The sequence below is a fragment of the Hirundo rustica genome, chromosome 5 (assembly GCF_015227805.2).
Source record: "Hirundo rustica isolate bHirRus1 chromosome 5, bHirRus1.pri.v3, whole genome shotgun sequence".
NCBI lineage: Eukaryota > Metazoa > Chordata > Aves > Passeriformes > Hirundinidae > Hirundo > Hirundo rustica.
In genome coordinates, this window is record NC_053454.1 from 59,065,355 (window position 1) to 59,092,608 (window position 27,254).

Below are 27,254 nucleotides of genomic sequence, written 5' to 3' on the forward strand. Positions count from 1 at the left end.
TAATTAGAAATATGCTTTACAAAATACATGTAAATGGCAAGGGATAGCTAACTAAATAGCAGACCTTTCACTGTTTTAGTGGCATGCTTAAAAATCCTAAATAATAATATTTCATTGGGCCAATCCTTCAAGCAACTCAGAACAAAAGTGCTACAAGACACACCAATCATTCAGCTGCCTGCATTCATCAGCATGCATTTTTGACAGCATCAGTAGTGTTTTAAAATTCTGCTGCTGCTAAGCTGCTCCACTATTGTGAACTCAACAACACTGGAATTCTCCCGCTCCTGTCTTCATCTTTAGTCAGTTCAGACAGCACAGAACAACTCAAAAAGAAGAAACATTGTAGCAAAGTCTAATAAAAACATGACAAATTCAAAATATTTGCTAACAAAGTGAATGCCTCTCTGAGATGATCTACACTTCCAAACATTTGTAACTTCCCTGGTCCTAAATTTTTTTTCATGCTATAACACAATTAACTCAGATCACAATAAATGTGATAAAAGAACTGTTAGCAAAAAATTAAAACTACACAAAAATTGTGTGTGGAGACTGCTACTTTTGGTAGTATTACTTCAATTATTATATTCATTTTCATAAATATTATTTTCATAACACATAAATAAAAGTTCAATTATGGTTCATTTAATAACAGAATTTAGAACAAAGTACACACAATACCCAACTTACATTTCAGCTCACACTTTAACCAAACACTTCAAGAGTCAAATAAATACTCCTAAAAGAAAAGAATAATTCCTTGCCAATGTAGAGTGAGCACACACTATCAGTGAACTGAAAATATGTCACAGTGAACATCTACTAGATGACTCTTGGGTCAACAACTTTTCCAAAGCCAGATGATGACATTTTTGCTTGTAAGCCATGTGTCCCAGTATCCCTCTTCTTAGCCCAGTTAAGGGTATTTATGCGCAACATACGTATTTTAGGTTTAAATAGACTAAGATGCAGTCTGCAGACTAATGGCAAGCCATGCAATGACAACACAGAGCCATCACTTTGGTATTAAGCCAGTCCCTGTGTCCCCTCTAAATAAAACAGTTGATAACATTCATATTGTTCTGTTTTCATGAACTCAGAATATTTTATAACTAAGTACTGTTTACCTTTATTCTATAATTAACTTACTTGCAGCTAAACTTGCTACCAATATAATGTTTGAAGAGAGGACATAAAATCCATCAAAAATCTGTTTTGATCACCCCATTCTGCCCTTTTCTAAACAGCTGTTTAGCTGAAGGAGGAAGAACTTTCAAACCCAGAGTATTTTGTGAGATACTTTGGCAAATAGATTTTCTAAATTATGCTGAGTCTGAGTAAAGCTACTGAACTTTCCAATGCTGAAATATTTTCTTTTGCATCTGAAAAATACAGGCCAAATTATTTTAACTCGACAGCCAGCCAAATTCAAATATCAGAGGCTACAAAACTCTGATGTTTGCTACATATGCAAGACTGCACTTGAAGAGAACTGTCAAAAGTACAAAAGTAAATTCAGAAGCACAAATCAAATCAAGGTTGCTCATGCCACTAAGATCCAGCATCAAGGAACAAAATGGCTGAACTCAGCGGCTGAAGCAATCCTTGAACATTTGTTCTTATACTGGCATCCAGCTTGGGCTGAAATCCAGGTGCACAAAGTTTAAGAACAACTTGCATCCTTGTTCTATTAATTCTGCATGCTGTGACAACTGGTTCAGGCACCTTGCATTTGACTGGCCTGTGGCCAAACCACAAGAAAACACAAAGACATTGAACATTCACCAGAAGCCTTGAACCATGTGGAGTCTTTACAGTTTCAACACTGCAGTGGTCAACGAAGACTTTTCCGTATTTATAAAGTACCAACTTACCTCTCTCAGTACAGAATCCGTTATTGAACTTAAATTAACAGCTCCTTCGTAAGTCAAGTAGTAGAATACGTTCAGGGACCTAACAGCCTCCGGCCCTTGTTGCTTGTAGCCAAAAATCAGATCAATCCACTGGTGAAGCTGGCAGGAAACAAACTCACTTTCTAACGCCTGTGAAAAAAAACCACACACAAAACACAAACTTGAGTTTGCCAGATCATTTGGTGGTAGCAGGGGCATTTTTGTTTTACAGCATGCAAAATTATCCTAACAACTCTAAATACAGAATTGATAAGCGTATTTTAGACATTCTATCCCAAAAAAGGTGGGCCTTGTGATAGATGCCAGAGTCTCACGCCCTACTTCCCACTGACCAGGAGACCTCTCTTTTTTAACTGTAATAGTGGAAATAAGAAGGGAGAGGAGAAGGGGGAAGGGAAAAAAAAAAAAAGGCGCAAGTGGAAAGCATTTGTGCATTTATACACAGCCAGGCTATGTTTCTATGCATTCCCCAGATGAAATTGTGTGATCTGCATGCTGACTAAAAACAGCAGGACTATCTGATTGATAGAACTTGGGAAACAGGAATAACTGACCAGGCATGTTAGGGTAAAATTTTTATAACAGGCTGGAAATATCAAACTGCCACTACTTTCATGCACTTCTTGTGCACAAACCTACACACAGAAGTACAATGCTGAATGATTATGCTGGTTTTCTGAAGATGTTACCCAGTTACAACCCAATCCCCAAGACAAGAGAATCCAAAAAAAATAGCATTAAAAGGTAACCTAAAAATCACTGTCATTTAAAGGGTTAATTCATGTAGATTAAATCACTATCAGGATTTGGTTTTCCTATTTTATACTTAGGATTCAATGTATTTCTGATTTGAATTACCAAATGAAAAAACATAACAAACAGATATTCTCTTCATCTAGCAAAATGAATGGCATTTTCCTTGCAAAGAAAACCCCTAATTTTGAGCAGAGGAAGTTGAAATTAATCTGAAAACCAAGGAAATCACTCTGCAATTCGCAGACAAAAATGATGGGTTTGTTTCATTAACCGATGCCTGAAAACAACATTTAAATTGACACATAAAACCAGCAATTGTCTTAATTTGTGTGGTGCACTCCACACAAAAGCCCTAAATATGTTCAAATTAGAGCAAGCTGCTTGATTGTCACTGCAGTTTCATGTCATATTAATGCATGACAAACATTAAACCATACACTTAAATGGCAATTTATATCATTTAAATGTTTACTGCCACACCAGATCATCACTCATTTAAATGTGACTTTCTGACAGCTAATTTCAGTTAATTTTCCTCGATTCACTTAATTAGAACTTTCAATCAAGAAAAGACCTGTACATATCTTAGACATCATATCATTCTTTTTTTATTATTACTTTTATTAGGATACTGAATTGCTGAAAGCATTCTTTAAAATGAATCACCACACAGTGGAGTATCTGTTTGGATCATCACATAGCAATACCTTACAACATATATGCTTAGACCGGACTTCTTTTTCTTTTTAATTTAAAAAACACCCAATAGTTAGACAGAGACACACAATTAAAACTATAAAAAACCACAAGCAGGCCAATTAAAAATTAATGATTTCAAAATTGTTTAATAAGATAAAACCAGTCAGGAGTCTCATGAGTGTCCATAATACTGCAATGTGCAATAAAATTCTACAGGGCTCAGCAAATGACAATGGTAAGAATTAATTTTCATGCTATCCTGCTTAAAAAAAAAAAAAAAAAAAAAAAAAAAAAAAAAAAAAAAAAAAAAAAAAAAATTAACCCTGAAACATACTTACTGTTATCATTATAACTATTTAATGCCAGGAAAATGAGAATGTTAGGAACTTGAGATCTTTTTTTATAGATGCATATGTAAATATTCAGCATGAGTTGGAATTGTTCATATTCTCCTTTTCTATGAAAGCTAGATTTGCAGGGAGTCATATTACCTTCACAAAGCATTTGGACCTGGATAACTAAAGGAATACCTTTACCGAGCTCCTTAGATTAATGTCTGTATAAATGTGATTTCTTTTCCTTAAAAAAGCAAAACTAAAACACTCCGCCTTCTCAGGGAATGGTTGGGAGCCATCCTGACCTTACTTCCCTTTTTCAAATTTGATGTTCTTCTACATTTGGAATTTCTACCAATTCAAAAGAAGGTAATTTTTTTCCCCTTATTAAGCAATTTAAAAATCTTCTTACTTGCTAAGTCCGAAGTGAAAGGGATAACTGAAAATCAGCTACAGTCTGCATCAGGACCTCGAAGGACAGACTGAACAGCACACAAACTCCAAGGCCAAATAAGCTTGCTTGGTATTTCAGGTCCACAGTTAAGCTCTGGGTTACAGAGAAGTGCTTATGCTATGACATAATCAATGAGGGAACAATAATTAACAGCTTGTATAATGACTAAAGAACAGACTTCCAAGGAAAACAACACCAAGTGCCGGATCAGTGTGATGCACTTTTTTTGCAGCCACACTGGTATATTTAAAAATGGGTCCACCTTGAGAAAGCATCTGAGAAATAAAGAGGTTGCAATTTGCTTTTAAACATCGCTGTTAGCATTTATCTCTTTCAAACCCAAGCCAAGTCTATCGATGGTTCAGCATTTAGGATCACTTCAGCCTTAACTTCCTTTAGGACAGTCAGCGCTCGTTAAGGCTCAAGTTAAACCCAGCACGCAGCCACGGGATATGAATATCCTTCCATGCTGCTCCCGGAGCAAACCTAGGAATTGCCAGTGCCCCCAGGGCAGAGCGACCACATTGCTCACCCTGTGCTCTGAGGGAAACGTGCAAAACAAGCAAACCTCCGAAAATGTCCAGCCTATACAGCAATATCCAATTCCACTGAGTTCTTGCAAAACAAACCAGGGACTAATGTCCAATTGCTAATGGATCAAACGAGCCCATGGAAAGGCAGTCACGTGAAGCCACACACAGATTGTCAATTCTGTCCACAGGGGACTCACATTAAGTTTGACAAACTGTCTTGGGGCTGATATCTGTTTCTTTAATGAGATCTATTAGGCAGAGACTAAAACACTTGAGATATGCTAAAAAGTACAGTATACAGATGTCAAACACAAACACCTATTAGTAACTTTCATTTCTCTATTCCCAAGGTAGAAACACTTCAGACACATCAACAAACAGAAGCTTTGATCTAACGATGAATTTTTAGTTTATTCATAAATATTTTTCAAACGCACAATCTGATGTCACTAAATATGTGCAATCAAAACTCTCTTGTTGTGAAAAATTCTGAAAATCACTATTCTATGAGCATCTTTTTCTGTCCCGTTCTCTGAAAGGATTGAACAGGGAATAATTTACTGCTGGCAACCAAAGACTAACATCAGTCTAAAAATAATACAAATGATTTGGTAGAACAAGGATGGAACGTCAGAAAACATAAAACTACCAGGCTGGGAATGATTCTTCTTTTTTCCAGTAGAGATTCTCTAAAGATTTACCATGATATATTTTCCCAAACAATATTATACCTTTGGAATCAAGATTCGTATCTTTGAAGTGACTGCTATGGCTTTTGCCCTCTGCTTTTATTTCTGCTTTAGATTTTATGCAGTGCCATACAGCACATGAAGTGATGTCTATTAAAAAAGAATATATACCATGCTTGGGTTTGGGATGTTCCAACGCTGAAATTAGATGAAAGGTTTAACTGCATTTTTTTTCATCAGCACAGATTTATATTCATAGTCAAGCTATTCAGAAATAAATGACAGTCTTACTTGCCTTATTCCTATGCTGATTAAAGCAAAGTAATTTTGAAGCACAGCATAAAGCATGCACGCAACTCTTATTTGAACGACAGAAAAAGAGTCCAACCCATGCAAAACGTGGTTTATGAAATGTTAGAATGAAAGGAGAAACTTTGATGAGAAACCAAAACTGCCTGTACATGAATAATCTTTCCTATTTATTCAACTGGGGAAAAAAAACAAACAATCAAACCAACAAACTCAGGAGTACACTTCACCAGCAAGTAAGAAATAAATCTCAAATAAAAATAATTGCCTGTTACCTTTAATGGACTAAACATTTTCATTCCCCTCTGGAAGAATTTCTTCTGAAATGCTTAAAATGGAGTCTCTTTTACATTCTACTTGAAAAATATTTATGTATGAACAGTAAAGCATGAATTAGGGTTTCATATATTTTTTAGCACAACCACAGCTTTCAGGTGAAAAATACTCTTCTTGAACACGACAAAACACCAGCATAACTGCAGCAGCAGGTAAGTACCTTAAACTAAATAGGTGTTCTGGCTTGGAAATGCGTGTGTGCACGTGCATTCAAAACAAAACCCCAAACCCACCAAAATTAAACAACTGGAATGATGTTTGCATGTTCAGGCTTTCAGACACAAGTCGGTAATGCCACCTTAACATTGATATATGACCTTTGTAAGCTGCAATGAAGAAGGCTGGTTTTTTCAGCCTAATTAGAACTGTTTCAAATTTTCCTGCTAAATATATGATAGAAAGTCCTTTCAACTTTTTTTTTTTTATTATTATTCTAGAGTTTCTTTTCGCGTCAGCCTTGTTCCAATCAAAATATGTTTTGAATTAAATTATTTTGATTCAATATGGGGATCACATTTCACTTCTAAGATTTAAAGTTCGAAAAGGAAAAGTTTAGGCTGTTCAAACAAAGCAAACGCAGCCACTTTGCGGAAAGCTATTCACTTTTACCAAGACTGACAAATTGTTTGTGTGCACCATTAGGTCTAGTTTCTGCAATAGTTGCCAGATTTCCTGTCCTCCTAATAACATATTAACTCTTCAAGTGCTGGCTTTATCTTTAGAGGTTTCTCAGTAACCTCCAGGAATTAAAAAGTAAATTACCAAACGTGCCTTCACCAGCGACACTGTTTGATCACAGGGATATTCTCTTTATCTGAGAATAAAGATCTATATAAAGTTATTAGAAAGGTACAGAGTTCAGGCCTGCCTTGAGGATATCGTAAGGAAGAGGACAGCAAACATACTAAGTAGAAAACTCCATGTTCTGCATGAGGTAACACAAATTTCAAACGGATGAAAGCGACATCAAAACCATCTATGTGATTGGTGGTTTTTTACTTGGTAAGTAACTATTTCAAGGAAATGTATTTAGTTTCACTTACTGTATTTTACAAATTGTTTTAATGCATGAAATACTTAAGAAACTGAGCATTACTTACAGAAAAAAAAAATTAAAATAACTACTTCATTTTTCTTGTGTGTGTGAGTTCCAGAAATGCACTGCCAATTCTTCATTACTGTTGTAACAAAAGTGGGCATTTTACTTTTTTTCTCTACTTGGTTAGCAATACCAGGATAAAGTCCTAATAAAATGTTTAATTCAGATGCTTTACTGAAGATAACTGATCTTGTAGAAAAAAAAGGGTATCAGTAAATTGAGAAGCTCAGACACAGGAGATCCCTGGAAGATTAAATTCCCCTCGGCTGTTCCTTCTTCTCTGTATTTAACAGTAAGCTAGTAAGCATTGACAAAAAACAAAAATTTGCGTAATAGCGTAACTCACTGAAATTTTTTAACAATGTATGTTCTGCATGAGCAGCACATAAACACAGAAAAATACTTTGCAATGCAATGATTCAAACTCCTACCTGAATTAATGTCATTATTACCAAAACAAGAGTAGCATGTTTAGCCAAAAATCTTAAGCACTTTTTTATCTTTTAGTCATTTTTATACCGAGTCTACAACAGTAATTTTGTAGTTTAAATGGAAAAGTTAGAAGCTGCACATTTTACAAAATTAAAATTGCAACTCCTTTGAAATTCAGCTTTGTTCTCAACTGAAATGTCTATTATTAGGTGCCAGGAATAAAAGATTTCAGTGAATATGAAAACTTGCATCAGAGTATTTGTAGCTAGCTACTCTTTCCATTGAGGGCAGTGATCACCTTTAAAATATTTCTCAGTATATCCTTGATAACCTGCAAATTTGAGAGAAAGATTTTAAGGCAGAGCGGTTACAATCTTCCATGAACAGTTCATGAACAGAATGAATGATGCATTTTTATTCTTAAGTTTCCAAGTTTAGACATCTGACTTAGGTGTTGCCTTACCTCAGTTGTTCACAAATCCATGGTTGTTACAGTGCTAACTTCCCTACTGAAAAACAAGAGTGGGCAAAACCTGTCTCAGCCAACTGGCTCCATCAGTAAATAGATGCTTTCCAAAAGGCTTCCCAAGAATGGCCGTGTCCCGACTGTCTGGTTTCTTCACACCAAGAGACAGAAATGGTACAGAATTGATAGGAACTAAAAATGATCAGGAGGTCTTTACTATATTCCCCTACATGAAAAATGATTTATAAAAGCCATAATTAATTGCCATTGTGAAATCACACAAATGGCCATTGTTATTCGTAACTCTGAAAATACTGCTATACGTGGCTGGCATCTGTCCTTCCCCAGAGACACAATGAACATCTAACCGTGGCTGGCTAGTCCATAACCATTTTTACTGCAAAGTTGGCTACAAGCAAGTATTGATAACACCAGGAGGCATTGCTGAGCTATTGACCATTTCCATTTTCCCCCACCACACCCCCAAATTTATTGTCCACATTTAAAACGTCTGCTATGAGAGGATTCTCTGTCACAGAAAATTCATCAACATCCTGAGGCCAAGACAGGGAATGAAAACTCTTTCTGAAGATCTTCACACACAGCACCAAAAGGAGGCAGGAAGTTCCCTCCTCCTTGAAATTCAACAATTCCTCTCCCAGTTCCTCCAGCACTTGTTTGCATGAAGACTGACAGCCTGGATCTGGAACCTATTACCCATGGAAGCACAGGCTGTTACCACACAGCTAACAGTTGGCTCAGTCAAATTAGTTCAAATGAAGTTTTGTGTTAAAAAAAAAAAAAAAAAAAAAAAAAAAAAATCCCAACCACCAGAATCCCACCAGACAGGACGGCATTTCACAGCGCAACGCTGTGCGCCACTTGTCTCAGCATCCCACTCTGCCAAGATAACCTACTTTGTCCCTCTCAAGTCTAATGCAGGGACTCTGCTTCCAACACTTCAGCCCACTTGCATCACTCCCAGCCAAGGGACTTCTGTGTGGCACCTCCTTGAGCCTCAGATCACAGTCTGAATGTCAGGTGTTAGCAAAGACAAACTGAAAGGTCAGAGGACTCCACACCTCTAAAAGGATGGTAAAGGGACATTCAGCTTTTTATGTTACAGATTCTTTCCCTTTAAGAGAGAGGTGCAAAACACACACCACAAAACTTCAAACTGCACAACATTTGCTTTGCTTGCCTTTGAGCCTGTACCAGCTTTTTAAACATTGAGGCTTGAGACAGACCAAATCCTGAAATCCAGGAAAGTACTAGAGTGGGATTTTAGGTTGCTTACATTTACTGAACATATAGGTAGCATAATCCTAATGCAATATACAAACTCAGTGACTGCAGTGAAGGTCATGAAGCTTTGGAAAGCATCAAAAACATAAACTGAGCTTGCATCACTAAAATGCAAAAAAAAGATTTATGTGAACACAGACAAAGCCACAGCTGAAATGGCTTCCAATTAAGCATTTAGGCTGCCACTCCATTAAATCCTCAAAGTTTAAGCCTAAGCATATTGTTTGGTTACTGACAGCACAACGAACTTCAAACTGTGAGAAACTAGCGATTTTTTAAACCTATTTTACATTTAAACTGCTTGTACATTTCTTCCTTCCCTAAGACTTACTCTGTAAGCCCTAAAAGTGAACTGTTGCTTTGTTTTTGCACTCTGTTTCAACAGCTTGCAGCATTTATGCTGTGCTTTGATGTGTCAGTTGTATATCCAATTCACAAGAACTGTAATGATCAACAAGTATTAGTATGCATGTAAGAGGAGACAGAAATGGTTGCAAACACATGGTCTTCAAATCACTGCAAACAGCACAAGCAAACTTCTTAGAGGAGTTGTAGAGAGTAATCTAATTTGTCTTTGAAGCCAGTAGTGGGGGGCAAATAAAACGCTCCAGAAAAAGTTGTTTAAGATTAGGAAATTGTATGACAAAAGGTCAAGGAATTTAAAATTTAAAACACAGTTTAGATGCAAGTCAGGCAGAAAAGTAATTTCAGTCTTGTCATTTTACTTGTCTGCTAATTCACAGAATAGAACTATTCTAAAGCTTTTGGGGAACAGAACACAAGATTTACAAAGGCAATTAGGGTACCACATCTGAATAAATCAAACAGCTACAAAAACAGGAAACAGCACTGTATCATCACGTGGGATAAATGTGTAACTTTTGGGGCTGAGGTGCCCAGCTAAACGAGATTTGCTTGCTTGAGATGACTATGAACAGTGAAACCCTGATCTCTTACGAAGCCATTCTGGGAGGCTGCTTAGGATGACATTACAAGGTGTGTTTGGCAAGTACACCAGACTCCTTGAAGCTGGCCTTTAATTGTAATGACAAAGGAGAATCCTCAGCTGGCTTTGAGACTGACAGAGAAAGGAAGACTTTGTGCAGCAAGGACATTCAGCATTTAAGGAAAAATAATTGGATTTGTGGAACATACTATCTGGAAAATGAAATGCTCATTGCAAACTTGCTCAAACACAGCAGGTTCCCATTTAACATCTTGTTCTGGCACATTTGCACAAGCAGCTATCCCAGCTATTGGGAAGTCTGGATCCAGACAAACTGATGCTCAGGGTGGCTCACCTATCAAATAGCCAAGGGCAAGAGCTCCCAGTTTCCTGATTAAGGAGGACCCTGCCCCAATCCTGACTGTGTCATTCCCTCTCCCAGTGGATCCACTGAGCTGTCTCAGAGTCCCTGGGAGGAGGTTGGCTAGCACTGGAATTCATAACAGAACAAAGAGCTCTTAGGAATGAAGTTCAGTGCTTGAAAGAAATCAAACTGAAAATGAATTGTATTTATAAATTACTTCTTAAAACATCCATCCTTAGAAAACACAAAATTTCTGATTTTTTTACTCTAATTTCATGATGTAGTGCATGTTAAGTTTCAAACAGCTTTATTCATAATGCTTTCTTGTAAACAGAGTAATTTTTTTCTAGATTTTATTCCCTTCTTTCACCTAACCAGCCTCAAATTTCCACTGACAGCTGTACATAGAAAGACAAGTGATATATTGAGTACATTGAGCACGCTCAGGAAACCAAGGTATAAACACCTCCAAGTGCAACAGAGTCTGCAGCCAGTTGAGAGCAAACTTTTCATAACTTTTATATTACTCTGCCATGAACCATGTTAGTGGGAAGGGCACAGTAGGTGAATACTATGAACATTCAGAGGCAGAACGCTGAAAAAGCATACGGTCAGTTATTAACATTTTTATTAACTATGTATTCTCCCATTATAAGCTAAATAAGATGCTAGAAAACCCTAGAATCTTCTCTTATATTAACAGCATATCTTCTTCTTCATAGATGTGCTAAAAAAACCCTAACATTTAGAAATAAAGTAAAGATATACTGTAGCAAAATGATTTTTAACTCCCAACTTCTAAATAATGAATTAATTCAGAAGCACAACTTCCCAGGGCCAGCTCTTGCTCCTTAGAGGGAAAACAAGCAACTACCCATGATGTTACTTCCCTGGACAGAAAAAAAAAAAAAAAAAGCTTACAAAAATACAAAACAGAAAAAAAGAACCAGCACAATATTATGCCATGTCTTAAAGCAGCAACAACCAGATTACAAGGTTTTAATCAAATAACACTCTAATAAGCCTGTGGAGTGGCATATAGATTTCTTACCCAGAGGATTCTAAGCACAAGGATACAAGGACACCACTGGGTCCTTGTTTCGCCAGAGCTGTAAGGGACCACATCACCATTCACTCAAGACTTGGGCTCGGTGATCCTTATGGGTCCCTTCCAACTCAGAACATTCTGTGAAACTGCAGCTTTACCCTGAGAAGTGAAAGGATCCCGCAGCTATACAGTACCACCACCTTCACACCACAGGACACACACTGCTGCAGGTACCTCCTCCAGCCTTTGTCTCCTCAGGTGTGGAGGTGCCCTCCAGCCTCTGTCACCTCAGTGCTGCAGGTACCCCCTCTAACCCTGGTCACCTCAATGCCAATGCCGGTACCTCTTCCAGCTCTGCCACCTCAATGCCAATTCAGGTACCTCCTCCTGCCCTGTCACCTCAATGTCAATTCGGGTACCTCCTCTAACCCTGGTCACCTCAATGCCAGTTCGGGTACCTCTTCCTGCCCTGTCACCTCAATGCCAATTCGGGTACCCCCTCTAACCCTGGTCACCTCAATGCCAATTCGGGTACCCCCTCTAACCCTGGTCACCTCAATGCCAATTCGGTTACCCCCTCTAACCCTGGTCACCTCAATGCCAATTCGGGTACCTCCTCTAACCCTCGTCACCTCAATGCCAATTCGGGTACCCCCTCTAACCCCGGTCACCTCAATGCCAATTCCGGTACCTCTTCCAGCTCTGCCACCTCAATGCCAATTCAGGTACCTCCTCCTGCCCTGTCACCTCAATGCCAATTCGGGTACCTCCTCTAACCCTGGTCACCTCAATGCGAATTCAGGTACCTCCTCTAACCCTGGTCACCTCAATGCCAGTTCAGGTACCTCCTCTAACCCCGGTCACCTCAATGCCAGTTCAGGTACCTCCTCTAACCCCGGTCACCTCAATGCCAATCCCGGTACCTCCTCCTGCTCCATCACCCCACTGCCACAGGCACTTCTTCCAGTCTCTGTTATCCCAGTGCCACAGGTACCAGCCTCCATCACCTCAGCTTTGCCCTGCAGAGCATACGGGAAACCAGCTCCGCACTTTCAATTCTGCCCTTTATTCCAGCTATCCCAGGTATGCGCCAAACAGCAGAAAAACCTTTTTTCTTTTTCTTTTTTTTGCAGCGTTTGGAGGCGCTGCGAGGCGGCGGGCGGGGCAGCTGGGGATGCCTCCCCTCAGCGCTCCGGCGGAGCCGCCGCCGGCAAAACGCCGCTGCCGCAGCCGGGAGGGCCCCGGCGGCTCCGGGGCCGAGGCTCGGAGCCCCGTTCCCGGCCAGCGAGGGGTTAAGGGGTGCGGGGATGTGCCGGACGGGGGAGCAGCCCCGGCGCTAATGAGGAGCTCCCGGGGACCCCGCGGCGGCTTTCAAACCTGGCCCGCTTCAAACGAGGCCACCCGGGCACGGAGCGAGGGTGACTGGAATAAATGACGGCAGTAATTAACTCTGATTGGGAGGCACCTGACTGGAAAGGGAGACGAGGAGCCGCGCGGCAAGGGAAGCTTTGCTTTAAGCGCCGTGTTTGTGTGCGCTAGGAGAGCTCTGCCTTTCAAATAGGTACGTGGGGGCACTAATGAAAAGCAGCTCTGGGCCCAGGGCCTCCCCATTCACTCTCTAAGGGGCAGAGAAGAAAAGCTTCAAAGTAGAACTAATTTACTTCATCCAAACCCGGCTCTGGGCAGCCTGCAGTTTGTACTGACACCGCGACAAAATATTGGCCGAAAAAGAGAAGGGTCGCCTCTTTTCACAGGGAGGTTAAACATTTTAAAAGCACCTGCAAGCTTCTGGTCTGATTTTTTTTTTTTTTTTCCTTGTTTGGTTGTTGGTTTTTTTTTTTTTTTTTAAATTTAATTTTATTTAAATACAGCTATTAAGGCCTTCATCAAGAAAAGCAACCTTACCATTCTCCATGACCACGTTGCCAAATTTTATAAAGCCTGAACACGTTCCCTTCCCTCTAGTGGTGGGAACTTTACTTTTTTCCGCTGTGAAAAACAGCAATTACGCGTATCTTTTTTTTTTCCTTTTTTTTTTTTTTTTTTTTTCCCTTTATTTATTTTGGTTGCGGGATAGAATTGGCAATCTCCAGCAGCCCTTAGGCAGGAAAAACATTTGCTGTGCTCTGGCTCTCTGTGCCATGCTATCTTGCCACTTGATTTTACAAAGCAGAGCTGCGAAGAGCGAGGGCATTACTGCCTGCTGTTTTACAAGCAATCAGCAATTCATTGTGCCAGTGCTGTCCTGTGCCTGCTGAGTAAATGCTTTAAAAAAGTTCCACTAACTGCCCAGTAACAACTACAGTATGGTAGCAGAAGCAATTCACCAAATGTTTACACTGAGCCTCTGATTTATTTGACAGCTTTACACCTTCAAGACATGATATAATTAAATGTTTTGACAATGAAACAAAAATTGTATGAATTAGAAAGTCGTTAAAGCTGTACAGTATCTAAAATGAAAACATAGTGCGGCTGTAAAACTTGATGTCTAAAATGCTTCTATATCGACAAAATGTATTTAACTTTTTTATCCTTACGCTTTCTGCTACTGTAATAAGCTGTTATACATCTAAAAAAAATCTTAATTTAATCACTCTATGAATGCCATTCGAAGAGATTACAAATGCTATTCTGTGTTATTTTAGAAAGGCAAACAAATCACAGCTCAAGCAGAAATAGTAGACCCAAAACATGACACTTTTTAGAAGTTAAAATACTAAGCATTACCTTAATTTTGTCAACTGCTGTTATTTCTCGAAATATAAATCAACAGCTGCCACGATGTCTCAGGGGACAGCTAACAATGCTGTGATGTTCATCCTGCCCATCCAAGGCACTCAGTTCCAGCCTCAGACAACACTTTGTGTCTGTGTAGACCAGCGACATGCAAGCTGGCACTTGCTATGGCAGAGAAGAGGGCACACAAGGCACCGGGAATGCTGAAAATGGGATTCAGAAGGTGAAAAGCTCACTGCTGCCTGTGCCTGTGTTTAAAGGCCAGCCTGGGAGAATGGCAGCAAAGACCAGTCATGTTCCAAATGAAAGCAAGCATGTTCAAAATCACATTTTAAAATCGAAACAAATGTCTGTAAACTACGATTGCTCGTTCTAAGGTCAGTTCGTATCTTTTAAATGCAGTTTCATTATCATTTTTTGGTAGTATGTGTATAAAAAGTGAGCTTATTGCTAGCCTTAAAAGCTAATTGTTTAAACAATGTATAATTATATAACCATTATTTAAACATTAAAGCCTTTAAGCAACTATGCAAAAACATTTAGAATCAACTTTGTAATGCAGCTGAAGAGCACTGTTGTTCTAAAGGAAACTGTAATCCAGCAAAAGGTAACAATGACCAGTTGTTTATAAAAACCACTGAAATGTTTGGGAACCGGTTCACATTCTCATGCTATGTTTATGTTTCCATTCATCATCCTTCTCCTTGAGAAGATAGCTCAAAAGGAAGAAAGACTAGAGAACAAAATTTTGTTTAAATTACACATGGAGACGTCAGGTAATTTAACAAATCGAGACAAAAAAGGATGCCTGTGTACAGCTAAAATCATTATTGCATTAAATCATTTTCTCCTTTCTCTCTCCCTCTCTGTCTCATCTTTGCAGTGAGGTTTATATTTATTTTGTATATTCAGCATTGCCAAGAACTTCTAACTCACAAGTGAAGAAAAGGAACCAGAAATACAATCCACATGTAGAAGTACACGATGTATAAATGTTACCGTAGTCTCGTCAATCAAAGAACAGACACAGTCCTTGCTTAAAATGTGTATCTTAATGATTGACTCCCCCCACCCTCTTCACACTTCTCTTCCATTGCACTGGAACAGAATACAACACAATATAATACGATGCCCATAGAAAATAAATTGGTGGCGATGGGACAATTTCGGGACTGGTATAGTGGGCAAATGGATAAGAGTTATTCATCAAACTGTTCATTAGGAGGAGCATGGCTGCAGTGGGCTGTTACTGAAGAGAAATCCCTTTTTTTGCCCCATACTCGTAAATTACTGAAGCCACGTAGCACATTTCCATAATGATATATGTGATAAGTGAATGTGGGGAAATTGTTTTCCCTCACACCTTTGTGGAAGACAGTTCGGGAAGTGACCGTTTTGTTTAATCAAATATTTGGGTTTCGATTCCAGATTCTGTTCCGTGTCTGCCTTCCAACTATCATGGGTTTGAAATAAACTATGAAGAAAACTGTGAGAATCAAAGAAAAAATAGCTAGAGCTCCTCAAAAAGAACCTATTCTCTACTTCATTATTGGTACAAAAGTATGAAATGCCTGCAATAATTTGGAAAATGTTTGTGCTGTCACAAGTTGGCAAGAGAATTCTTGCCACACAAGGATTAGACAGGGTATGCTTGCTTGCTACAAAAACCAAAGTAAAATGAACTTCTCTGACTGGTCCCATTGAGTTTTTGCTGTATTTAATTTGGGGAGTGGACAGAGGACATAATATAAAATATATTTGACCTGAGCACTGTAGGTTGAGTTCAACCTTAATGCAGAATATTCCAATTTTTATTAATGTAATGCTAGAAGCCTTTTATTAGTCCTTCATCTTACAGTGTTCTCAATTCTCTAAATACGTTTTTTTTCCTCCCCAGCATGTAAGTGAATTCAAGTGGACATTTTATAATTAAACAAAACATCAAAATAATAGGTTTTTATGCAGCCACCCCCTGCAGGTTAATTTTTTTGTTTTTATGAGATGTAATAATATAGTATGTCCTATTACTACTTATCTTGCATGCACACATACTAAAATCCTATTGGAAACATTGTTCTGCATTAATACAAATCTTGCTATAGTCACCCCACCTAGAAAATGTTGTAAATTGTTTTATGAAATAATTAATTGTGAAGTTTTAGCTTAAAAAAACCCCTATTCCTTGTCTCTCAGAACAAATTTCTATTAAAGCAATACTGAATCTATTTCAGGGGTCAGCTGACATGGAAATGCACAAACATAAAAATTCCATCTTACTCAGAAAACTTTTAGAACAAAGGCTTTTGGGGACTTTATGTACTGGCCTTGCCACTGAGGTGACAGAATTTGCAAGGCATATAATTCAATGTCATTCATGTCTTAAATTCTTGTAAATGAGTTACGCTAATCCCACTTTTTATTGTAACAACCATCCTCTCCAGTTTCCTCTCATGAAGACAAACAATAAAATGGCCAGAGCTTTTCCACAGGCAAGAAGAGACTTAGGTTACATTTCATTCTTTTGTACCTAACCTGGTACTTATTAATCATTTAATTGTGGCAATGTTGATATTATTTCATCCATTAAATATTTTTGGAAAAAATTCATCCTCTAAATGAGAACAAACTTAAAAATTTCTCATAAGGAAATGGGATACCATAACCTGCGGTGTTGATGGAAATGACATGCAGAGATTCTGCTACCTAAAACCTAAAACAATTTTTAAAGCATTTGAATAAATCTCCATTCAGCATTTAAAAAAGAATTACAACTTTGAAAATTAACAAAATTGTAAAAGTCTGAGAATTGATACTATAACAATCAGAATCACAAGTGCAAGGATTTCAAGAAGTTCTACTGCAGTATTTTTTGTAAATTTTAATTTTGTAAATTTTGTAAGTTTTAGCTTGAATAAGCTCCCCTCCTGCTTTTTACATACTAAATACATACATGATTTAGTGGTAAAATCTAGAACTTCAATACATCCTTTAAGATGTACATTCATAAAATCCCTAAGCAGGTAATCACAGGGACTTCTCATATAACACAGCAAACACCTTAGAGGGCCTTACATATTTATGTCGCTCCTGCACTGTACATACACTAAACAAGCCCTTTAGTTTTCTTCTTTACAAAATGCACCAGGCCACATTATAAAGATTTATCATAGCACTACAGAAAATAAGGGAAATGTGCTATGATTTATTAGCCAATTAAATGCATAATTACTGATTTATCCTTCAAATTACCTATGAAAAGCCCTATTGTTGTGAGCCAAAATGAAATTCTTAGTGTATGATTATTGGCAATACTAAAAACTCACAAGAAAAATGTCCAGCTTAGTGTGTGCACACAATCAGAGATGTAGGAGACAAAAACCTTTTACCTGCAAAAATTAAAGGGTATATGTGGGAAATAGCATTATTATCATGACATGATGAAAATTAAAATTGCAGGGCTTCATATTTGATGTAATTATATCTGTTTCTCCTGAAAGTTAAGATATAGGCAAAATATTTTTCTGGACATCAGAGGACTAAAACTACTAAAATGCAAAAGGTTTTTTTTAATCAACTTGATAATTGTTGTTAATTTTTAAGTATTACATTTAAGTGTCTTATTGGTCCTGGGCCATAAATACGTGTGAGAAATTCAGTATCACACTCTATGCACACACACAAAAAAAAAAAGGTGCTTGTAGGAAAGAGATTTCTGAAAAGCTTGTGACTCATTTATGGAGAGAAATTTCATCAGCTGCCTGGTGTTTCAGTGTTTATTTCCCAGCCACTTCACTGCCACTAGACAATAACATTATAGTTAGTTCTGCACAACATTTGTGTGGGCAATGCTCAAGCACCCAGTGAAAATCCTTCAAATGGGGAGAAGATTCAAAACTACCAGGAACAGAAAGTGATGGTGGCTGCCTGACCATGGAAATTCAGCAGAACACAAATCCTGTCTGACCAGCACCTACAATGGCAGGACAGAGGAATAAGGAGGAAAAGAAGAAAGATCTTTCCTCCTCCAGAAAGTTTGCACAGGAAAACCAAGAAGAGGAAAAAGACGGGCTACACTGCCAGCCCCTGAAAGCCACAACTCATTCTTTCCAGTTATGCAAGAGTTAAGAGGTGAAAATCCTCACCAAAAATTTTGCACCTCAAAATACAGTGTGATTTTTAATTGCCTAGGTAAATTTGAGACTTGAGAGTTCACATTTTCAACCATCTACCCACAGAATTAGAAAACTATTTAATTAGGAAACTTTTGAATTATAAAAGCTTAAACTTTAGCAAACTAACAATTTCAAGGGCAACAGCTTAAAGAAAAACAAAAATTATGGCAAAATTTAAAGTGAGAAAGCCTGGAGATTAAAAATGCAAAAATCTTAAAGAAAAAGTTTACTGGAAACTATAAGTAAAAACGGATTGTAGACTAAATTCAGTATATAACCTACAGTTCCTTCTACATTAAACAGTGGGGGGTTCACACTATATTGAGTGAGACGTACACTAATGAATATTTTCAAAGGCCTTGCAGCTGCTGTTCCACTCAAGAGAAACAAACTGTTTAATATAGCTGGTAAAAAGCACATAATTAATAAAAATATGAAAACAAGCCACTAGGTTTACATTGAGCCTCATGTTAATCTCTGCACACACAGGGGTATTCAATGCAAACATTAACAATAGTAAGATTTCAAAAACTTGTTTCTTCTTTATAAAAGACTTCATTAATTCCATATGTATAGCAAGCTTGTACTTTTTAAATACCTAAACCCCTAAGGCTTCTCCTTTAGACAATTCCTAGTTTTGGCAAAATGAAATCAAAACCATGCCACACAGTGATTTTGCTTCTGACTATGCAAAATTACTCCATGTTCCTGCAAAGAAGGAATGTAAGAAATACAAGTATAATTTACACATGAACAAGATTATTCATAATGCAAGTTAAAAAATATCCATGATATCCATGTCATTTGATCTGGTGAGGCAGCATATGCACACCAGCCAGTTCACTGGTGGAGCTGCCTCAGCTGCAGTGCCACAAGGAATATCTGGGAGATGCTGAAGTTACGGATAAGGGATGAAGAGTAAGAAGCAAAGGACACACGTAGGGAGGAAAGCAGCAACTGGTTACATTCTCCAGCTAAGTGCTTTAAAGATGAGACTCCATGTCACAGTAATTTCCAATTCTATTCTGAGAAAAGCATGAGGTAGTGTTGGAGATCTTCAGAACACATCCTCAGTAGGTTGAAGCCCTTTTAAAGTGGCTTGTGAAAATATATATACCTGTTTCTTTAGTTCTTAAAAATAAGTACTTAATCATACAAAATAATTTTAGTGTCTTTTTAAATGTGCTTCACAGATGTCCCTTATTCTGACTTATCAAGAAGAACATAAATTAACTTCAGCCCATGAAATTACATGCAAGTGTTAATACTAGAGTTAGCAAAATACACTGACATATTTTATAGCTTACTGTGTATTACACCTTCCTAACTAGCTACATAAACTGAAAATGTGCAATATTTTTAATTAAGAAGACTACAGCCATAGAAGCTAAAAACATAGACTTTTAGAAAACATGACTATTCAAGGATGTCGGTAGGCAAAACTAAACTATGGAAAAATCTTTACGTATTCCTTCAAACACAGAACAGGAATCAACTTTCTCTTTTCTCACAACCCACATGTGTCACTTCAGATTCCAAATCCAGACTTTAGAGAGAATGTGTGTGTTTTTAGGACTATGTATGTAAGCTAGGAAGCTACTGTTCCTCTGTATATTTAATATAAATATACAGTCCCTGAAACACTAACTGAACATAAATTAAAAATTCTGTCATTAATATTATTTCACTCTGGAATCTCCATTATTGAGAACGATGGGGCACGAAGCAGAATGTATTCTTACACTGCTTTGTGAAACTTGGCATCTGTCAGTGTCATATAAAACACATCAAGAAGGCAGCACTACCAGTTTTAGCACAAATATTTAAAGTAGTTCAGTATAAACTTTACATCCAAATAAAGTCTACTAATACCCAGCAAGCAGTGGCGCAGCTGCATTAGCTCATGTAATGTTTCACACATGGAAACCAAGATGCAAGATTACCTCATTTATGGTAACACTCATAAACTACACAGTACACAGTAAACATGTCTACCCAGCAAATTAAAATATCACTGCACTATGCAGCAGCTGAAGCTATCCAGAACCTGTTTATAATCCAATAGAAACAGAAATTTGTCTTCAGTTCTAGAAACAGGGGGGAGGAGGGCGAATCAAAGTCTAAGTAAAATAAACTGCTCTGCAAGTGTCACTTGCCCCAAGACTTCCTGCTTCCCACAAAAGACATGCAACCATTCTGGAGATCAAAGGTCATGGCTTTACAATAGAATACATTGTAAATAGGTTTAAAATAATTGAATACAACTGCAAACCAAGAACTCATTTATAGCTTGCTAAGAAAAAAACATAGCTGGTTTAAGTCATTCCCATATATGAACTGAAACCTGCATTATAAAACCGCATCTGCTTCCAAACTACCAGATCACCACCTGCATACCAGTTGGATTTGGTCATTCCACAGCCATCTAAATAATGAAATGCTTCTGAGTAAATTACATGCCACCATTGTTTTGGTTATCCTCCCCGGTGTCTGGAGAAGCACAGCCATAACTCCTGCCAAGGGACTGGGTGCTCCGCAGCTCTCCTGGGATCTGAGGCTCATCCCTACATCCCCACAGAAGTGACAACCACTTCCTCTGGCTGCAGCATCAAGCATCAGCACAAATGCTGGAATATTCACCCGCAAGATGATTTCTTTCTCATGCTGAACTAATCAAACTGAATCTCCCTCTTACACAGTGCCTGGGACAGTGACTGTCTAACCAAGGGACACAGCACAACGCTCTCTTCCATTCTGCTGGTTTCCAAGATCCAGGATTATGTGTCCCAGACAAATCAGCATTTAGCCTGTGCTCAGAGGCACTGCCAGTGTATCACCTATGTGAGCAGGAAACCTGAAGTTAGGGACGTATCTCCTAGGTATTTATTTCTACCTGCCCTCCTTCTTCTTAGTTTTTAATCACTCTCAACATTTGCTATGGTAATTAAGCTATCAAACATAACCACGTATTCCTCTCCAATTTCACAAACCCATTTTTATTCAGTAACAGAAAAGGCCTGCTTTTCCAAAGGCGCTTTTTTTTTTCCCCCCCCCCCAAAACCAGCTTCTGCGCTGAAACAACTCAAAAGTTTTTTGGAAAATGAGCATGCACAACACATACTTTACAATTTATTACAGCTGTTTTTGCAGACCACAGACTCATTCACAATTTACAATAGGCACTATTTTTCAGCCAGCCAAAGCAATTATGTCATACACGTCCACATTCAGTATCAACAAGTAAAATCTTTAGAATTATGACAGTTAATAAAAGCTCCTCCAGCTCTGCTCCAAAACCCTGCGCAAGTTTTAATGGGATAATCCTCAGAAAGCAAACTATCACCTGAAAATTACGTTTACTAGGGCTTATCTGGCATGTGATCTGCCTCTTATTAGTAAAGCTCAAACACCCCCCTTCGGGGCATAATAAATTTGGAGGTTTGCTGGGATTTGTTAATATATTTTCTATCTCACCAGGATTAAAGGCAGGAAATAATTCGATGATATTTACTTATCTCTGTTGTTAACCTTAGTTACCTCTATTAGACTAGCAATTATACCACTACAAAACCATAATCACCAGTCACAGCAAAAAGACAGGTCATCCCCAGACTGAATTGATGCTCATTTTAACAATGACACGTGAACAATTAACTACTGCCACCTCCTTAAATCAGTGGTTCTCAACCTATGGTTTGCAGATGCCTTTGGAATATTTCTGAGAGACCAGAAAGGGTAATTAAGGCAAGTCTTGGCTTACTGTCACTCAGCTGAAATTCGCTATCCAGGAAAAGGTACCCTCAATGGAAAATTTTATAGGGTCCCAGGAAAAAAAAAAAAACTGCTGGCAAGTCACTGCCATAGATATTTTCTTATGTGACAGAAGCAGACCTTGGAACTTTTACAATAGTTTTGACCTCTTAACTGCTGCAGGTGAAGAGTTTCTATCGCAAAACTGCAAGTCTGAAACAATCAGAAATTCCAGAGTAATGTGATTTCTGGTGAAACATTCACCTCTGTAGGCAGGGTCTGGCAGATTCATTGTCTTTTTTCAGTCCCTTGTTCTGGCAGTGCTTATGGCTGTTAACAGAAGCCTACTGACTGCTTCTAGTCCATAAAACCAGATTTCACCCAGGAAAAAACGTCATTGACAGCATAAGTCTCAAAGTACCCTCTTTTGCCCTGTTGCATATTACTTATTCTGAGTAATAAATTCCCCATTTTTCTTGGAAAAATCCTTTATGTAGGCTACTGCAAAACAACTATCCACTAGTATCTAAAAGGAACTTCTGGTTTTAGAAACATATAATGAATTCTTTCCCATCTTCTTCCATCAAAACAAACCAGCCTCACATACTCTGTAAGAAAAAAAAAAAAAATCTATGTAGCCATGTTTGCATGTATATTTACTCTATTAGGGAAAAAGCATATTGAATACTTCACCTTAGTTTAAATGAAAGTCATACCTAAGAGCAAATATGACTTTAAAATCTTCACCAATATAATGGATGTATGTGTTGTATATATATGTCAATTTTTTGGTAATGCACTTTCTTGTCACATTGGTCTTCAGAGCAAACTTCCCTCTTCCTATCTATTCATGGAATGCCAAATAATCATACTGGGGAATAGATAAAAAAATCTGGACCTTCATATTAACAAAAAATAAATTATATTGAATATCCAGAGTTCATTTATTTGTGTCATAGAAAGACTGGTAAGATCTTTATCAGAGCCTCCGGCTTTAGACACTGGGACCCCATTGAGAGTTTCATGTCTCATTCTCTACAAAGAGAGTGGTTATGTTATTTTTCAATGTATTTCAAAGAGAAAAGATTTTTGCATCACACTCCACTTGTCCTGGAAAGATGGCTTTCATCCCTGCTACAGGACTGTCACCTAATTCAACGCTAATTACTCATTAGCCAGTCCATATTTTGGGGGGTGTCTAGTTTGATACAGAGGTTTCTCAAAGTGTGATTAGTTCCATAATTATTTTCACCAGATTTTATGGTCAGGTAAGATTTGCTGAGGTTTCAGCTGTAACATTGACTTAAGCGGTTTCTGCCCTGTCACACCATTTCCAGACTCTCCTTCTTGACACCCAGTTATGCAAACACAACTGTCTGCTGAGCTGAATGGCAAAGCAAATGAGAACTGACCCAAACTAAAACCAACATTTTATCTCTTCTTTCAGAACCTGCAGAATGCTTAATACTCTGAAAAATGTCACCTCTTAATACTTTCAAAACAGACACGCATACTTAGCAGGGATGATAAGCAAGCATCTTTTGTCTCCTCTGCATTTATAAAATAGAAATAATACATTTGCCTCATCACATGAAGGTCATGTGAAGGTAACTTCGTAATATAGGTGGATGATTCAGATACTAGTGACTGAATATCAAAGAAAAGGCCATGTAGGATGCTTTTTTTAGAAGAGAGTTCCAACAGCATGCAATAAATAGGGTTTGAAGATATATGTAGCGGTATGGAGAAGGGACAGAGCAATGCATTAAATGAGCTCTGTCCACCTTCCAGACTGAACAAAGTTAGCATGTAATCATTTAGTTAGACATTGTGTGTTGAGGCGTTAGCTGAAGGGAAATGTATCCATTAGATACAGGTATAGTTTCATTTTGTTTTTCAAGTACTAGAAGTCCAGGAACTTATTCCACAAATCCTCTAAAGAGGGGAAAAAAAGGAGCTCTTTATTGTATGACACAGTGTGTGAACATGTCTCTATGCAATCTGCAGTTGGTTTCCAAGCTCATTAAAAATCCCAAAGCAGTAGTTGGTGTAGGACCACGGTTGTGAGAGAATTCACAACCAAAATACACTTTCTTAATGTTTTCCTATTGCTGCCTTTGTGGGAAGGCCCTTCAGCTAGCAAAGCAAACAACCGAAGGATGTGAATTCAGACACGTAATGACTGTAAGGTCAGCACATGACCGCCAAGCATTCATGACCCCAAATTAAGAGGTATTACCCTCTATCTACTAATCCTTGGGTCACAAATGTACAGCCTTCTCCAAGAACATTAAAAATTCCTGAAATTCGCTTACAGCCCACTGCTTGAAAGATGGAAAGCTAACATGCATGAAGTGATCAGATAAGTGAAAGGGGCAGTTCTGTTCTCAAATACCATATTAAAAATGCCATGTCTTTTAGTCACCTTTTCTGTTTATGAAGACCATGATGATTTTATTAAGGTAATACAGAAATAAAACCATCTCCTGAAAATACACACTTCAATTTCACACATTCTAACATTTTAAATCCCAAATAGAATTTTGAAGGACAATGAAAACAGAAGCAACACTCACATTCGTAGCAAATGCAATCAGAAGGTATTTGTAGTAAAATCACACCACATGTGACTCAGAAATCAGGTTCTACATTTTAGCACAGTGGCTTTAGTTCTTAAACTATGAAAGACTATTTTTATCAGTCTTAGTATTTTCACATCAAATAGAACACACAACAGGCTGCAAGCTATGCCGTTTGTAGGGTTACACAAATGTTTTTACTGAGAATAAAATTCCAGCTTTTTATGCCATCTGAATGTTTATGTCCAAAATTTACTTGTTAAAATTAATTGTAGCACCTGCATTTCCCATACATTATTGTTACCAAAAAAAAGAAAAAAAATCCCACTTTTTTTTTTTTTAGAAGAAGATACTTAAGGATTGAGTCCTTTGTGGAGACCAAAGTTGTGTTAATCTTCTAGCTGTTACCAGAGCTCACAACAGACTTCACACATAGTACATGAACCTAACACTTCAGGAAGATATCAAATAGATTTCATTTTAGATTCCTGAATTAGGATCTCCATGCAACCACTGGAGATAGCAAAGTGTCTCCATTTATCAGTCTATATCCCTGTCATTTTTGTATTTACAGATAATAATACACACAAAAAAACAAACAAAAACTCAGAAAAACTGAACATATCTGGCCACATCTGTTGATTCCTTAGTACAGTTTTGCATTAATTTCTTGTGAAATTCTCTGCTTCGCTGCCTGTGTTACAGCTTCTGCCAGCAAGCTCCACTGCCGCTATTCCTGTGCACTACCCTTTTTCGCCTCTTTGCAGAAAGTGATTTTTGGACTGGAAAACCCCAATATGTGGCATTTCATTGCAGCCTATAACTGTCCCTGACAAACATAAATTTTAAGGACGACTTCAGTTGGGTTTTTCACCTTCCTTACTCTCTCATTTCTTGTTACATCCTAAACGTCATGATGAAAGGAGCAGGAAAAAGGGGAATGTTTCAATCAGAGATGTGTGATTACGGAGGAAGCATCCATCTCTAGGATACCCCATGGCTCACTTCAGGGAACACCAATGGAATACATTCCTTACCTTCCTCCTGCACTGGGACTCGCTCTTGTTAGGGAAGTGACAAAACTGACATAAAACAGAGATGGCCATCTGGCGAGAGCCAGCTTGCCAGGCGGTTTTATCTGATCCCCGAGCACGCCTGCCCATCACCAGCCCAACCACACCGAGGATGATGTTTATATATGCTGCATGACAAGGGTGCATAAAACAAACCCAAATCAGCAGGATTTAAAGCACTGGAAATAAAACTGAGCAAATGTGACTGTGCTGATGTAGCCAGAATCAAAACCGATGCTGGGCACACAGGATTTATTCATTTCAAGTGCACAGCCCAGCTCATGGCAGTCTCCCCCACAGCCACAATATCAAAAGAACAAAAGTAGCAAAACCAACACAAGTCAGCACATTGCTTACACCTTGGGTACCAGGGCCTATAAATGGGTCACAATCAGGTTCGATGACACATCCCATGGGAGGAATTTCAGCACAAAGCAAAATTTCTCATTAAGCGGTCATCCACGGTTACAACAATGCAAAAGGAACTTCCCTCCATATTGGTGAGAGAAACATCCAAACCCAAAAGAATAAACCTAAATGTCTTTTAAAATTATTCTAAGCACTAATCCACACAGGGCAAACTGCAACTGGGGCACAGTTCAACAGACAAGAATAAAGGCAGAAAGGAACACAATCTGCCAAAAAATCTGTGAAGAGCTTGGATCTGTCCGCACTGACAGCAAAACTAGGCTTAAAATTGATGTGAGCTAAGTTTGAGTGCAGCTTTGGAATGGCTTTTACTCATGGTTTAATTCTGGTGTACACACAGCCCAAGGGTGTGCCTGCATGATGAGCTTCCATCAGTCTGAAGAGAGGATATTGACAGTGCAGCCGCCCAAGCCCATGCAGTGAAGGCTGCTGCCCGTGCTTTTGCTATCTTAGGAAAAAGGCTTAACAAAGTAACTGCCTATAAATCAAACATCTTTGAGATTATGCAGCAAATTTTACTTCTTAGGTCATTTATATTCGTTTAGGCAAAATGTATTATGAAAAGCCTGTTGTTAAAAAGTTATCCTGTCATTTATTATGAAAGCAGAGAACGCTCCAGCAGCTCCTGGAGCATGCTTTCACCGTCCTCCACTCCTAATCCTCATTACAAAGTTCTTATTCTGCCTCAGAAAGCAGATGGCAAGAGATAATGTCAGTAACAATTAGGAGGCTTCACTGCCCTTAGAGGACACTTCTGCTATACATTTGTAATATTCTTTTTCAGAGATTTTTAGAAACAAGATACTTTGCACTATTTTTATTCTG

General features: G+C 38.2%; 1 protein-coding gene across 6 annotated transcripts in view; it reads right to left on the reverse strand.

The window, feature by feature from the left end:
* Positions 1-27,254, reverse strand: part of LRBA (LPS responsive beige-like anchor protein) — a 366,633-nt gene that overhangs the window by 52,946 nt on the left and 286,433 nt on the right. For 5 of the 6 annotated variants that reach the window (XM_040065850.2, XM_040065848.2, XM_040065849.2 and 2 more), the window contains one exon: positions 1,878-2,045. In XM_040065850.2, coding sequence (XP_039921784.1) covers positions 1,878-2,045 — 168 coding nt within the window. Of the gene's footprint in view, positions 1-1,877; positions 2,046-22,590; positions 22,957-27,254 lie in introns of those variants that run through there. The other variant, XM_040065852.2, reaches the window with a different exon arrangement.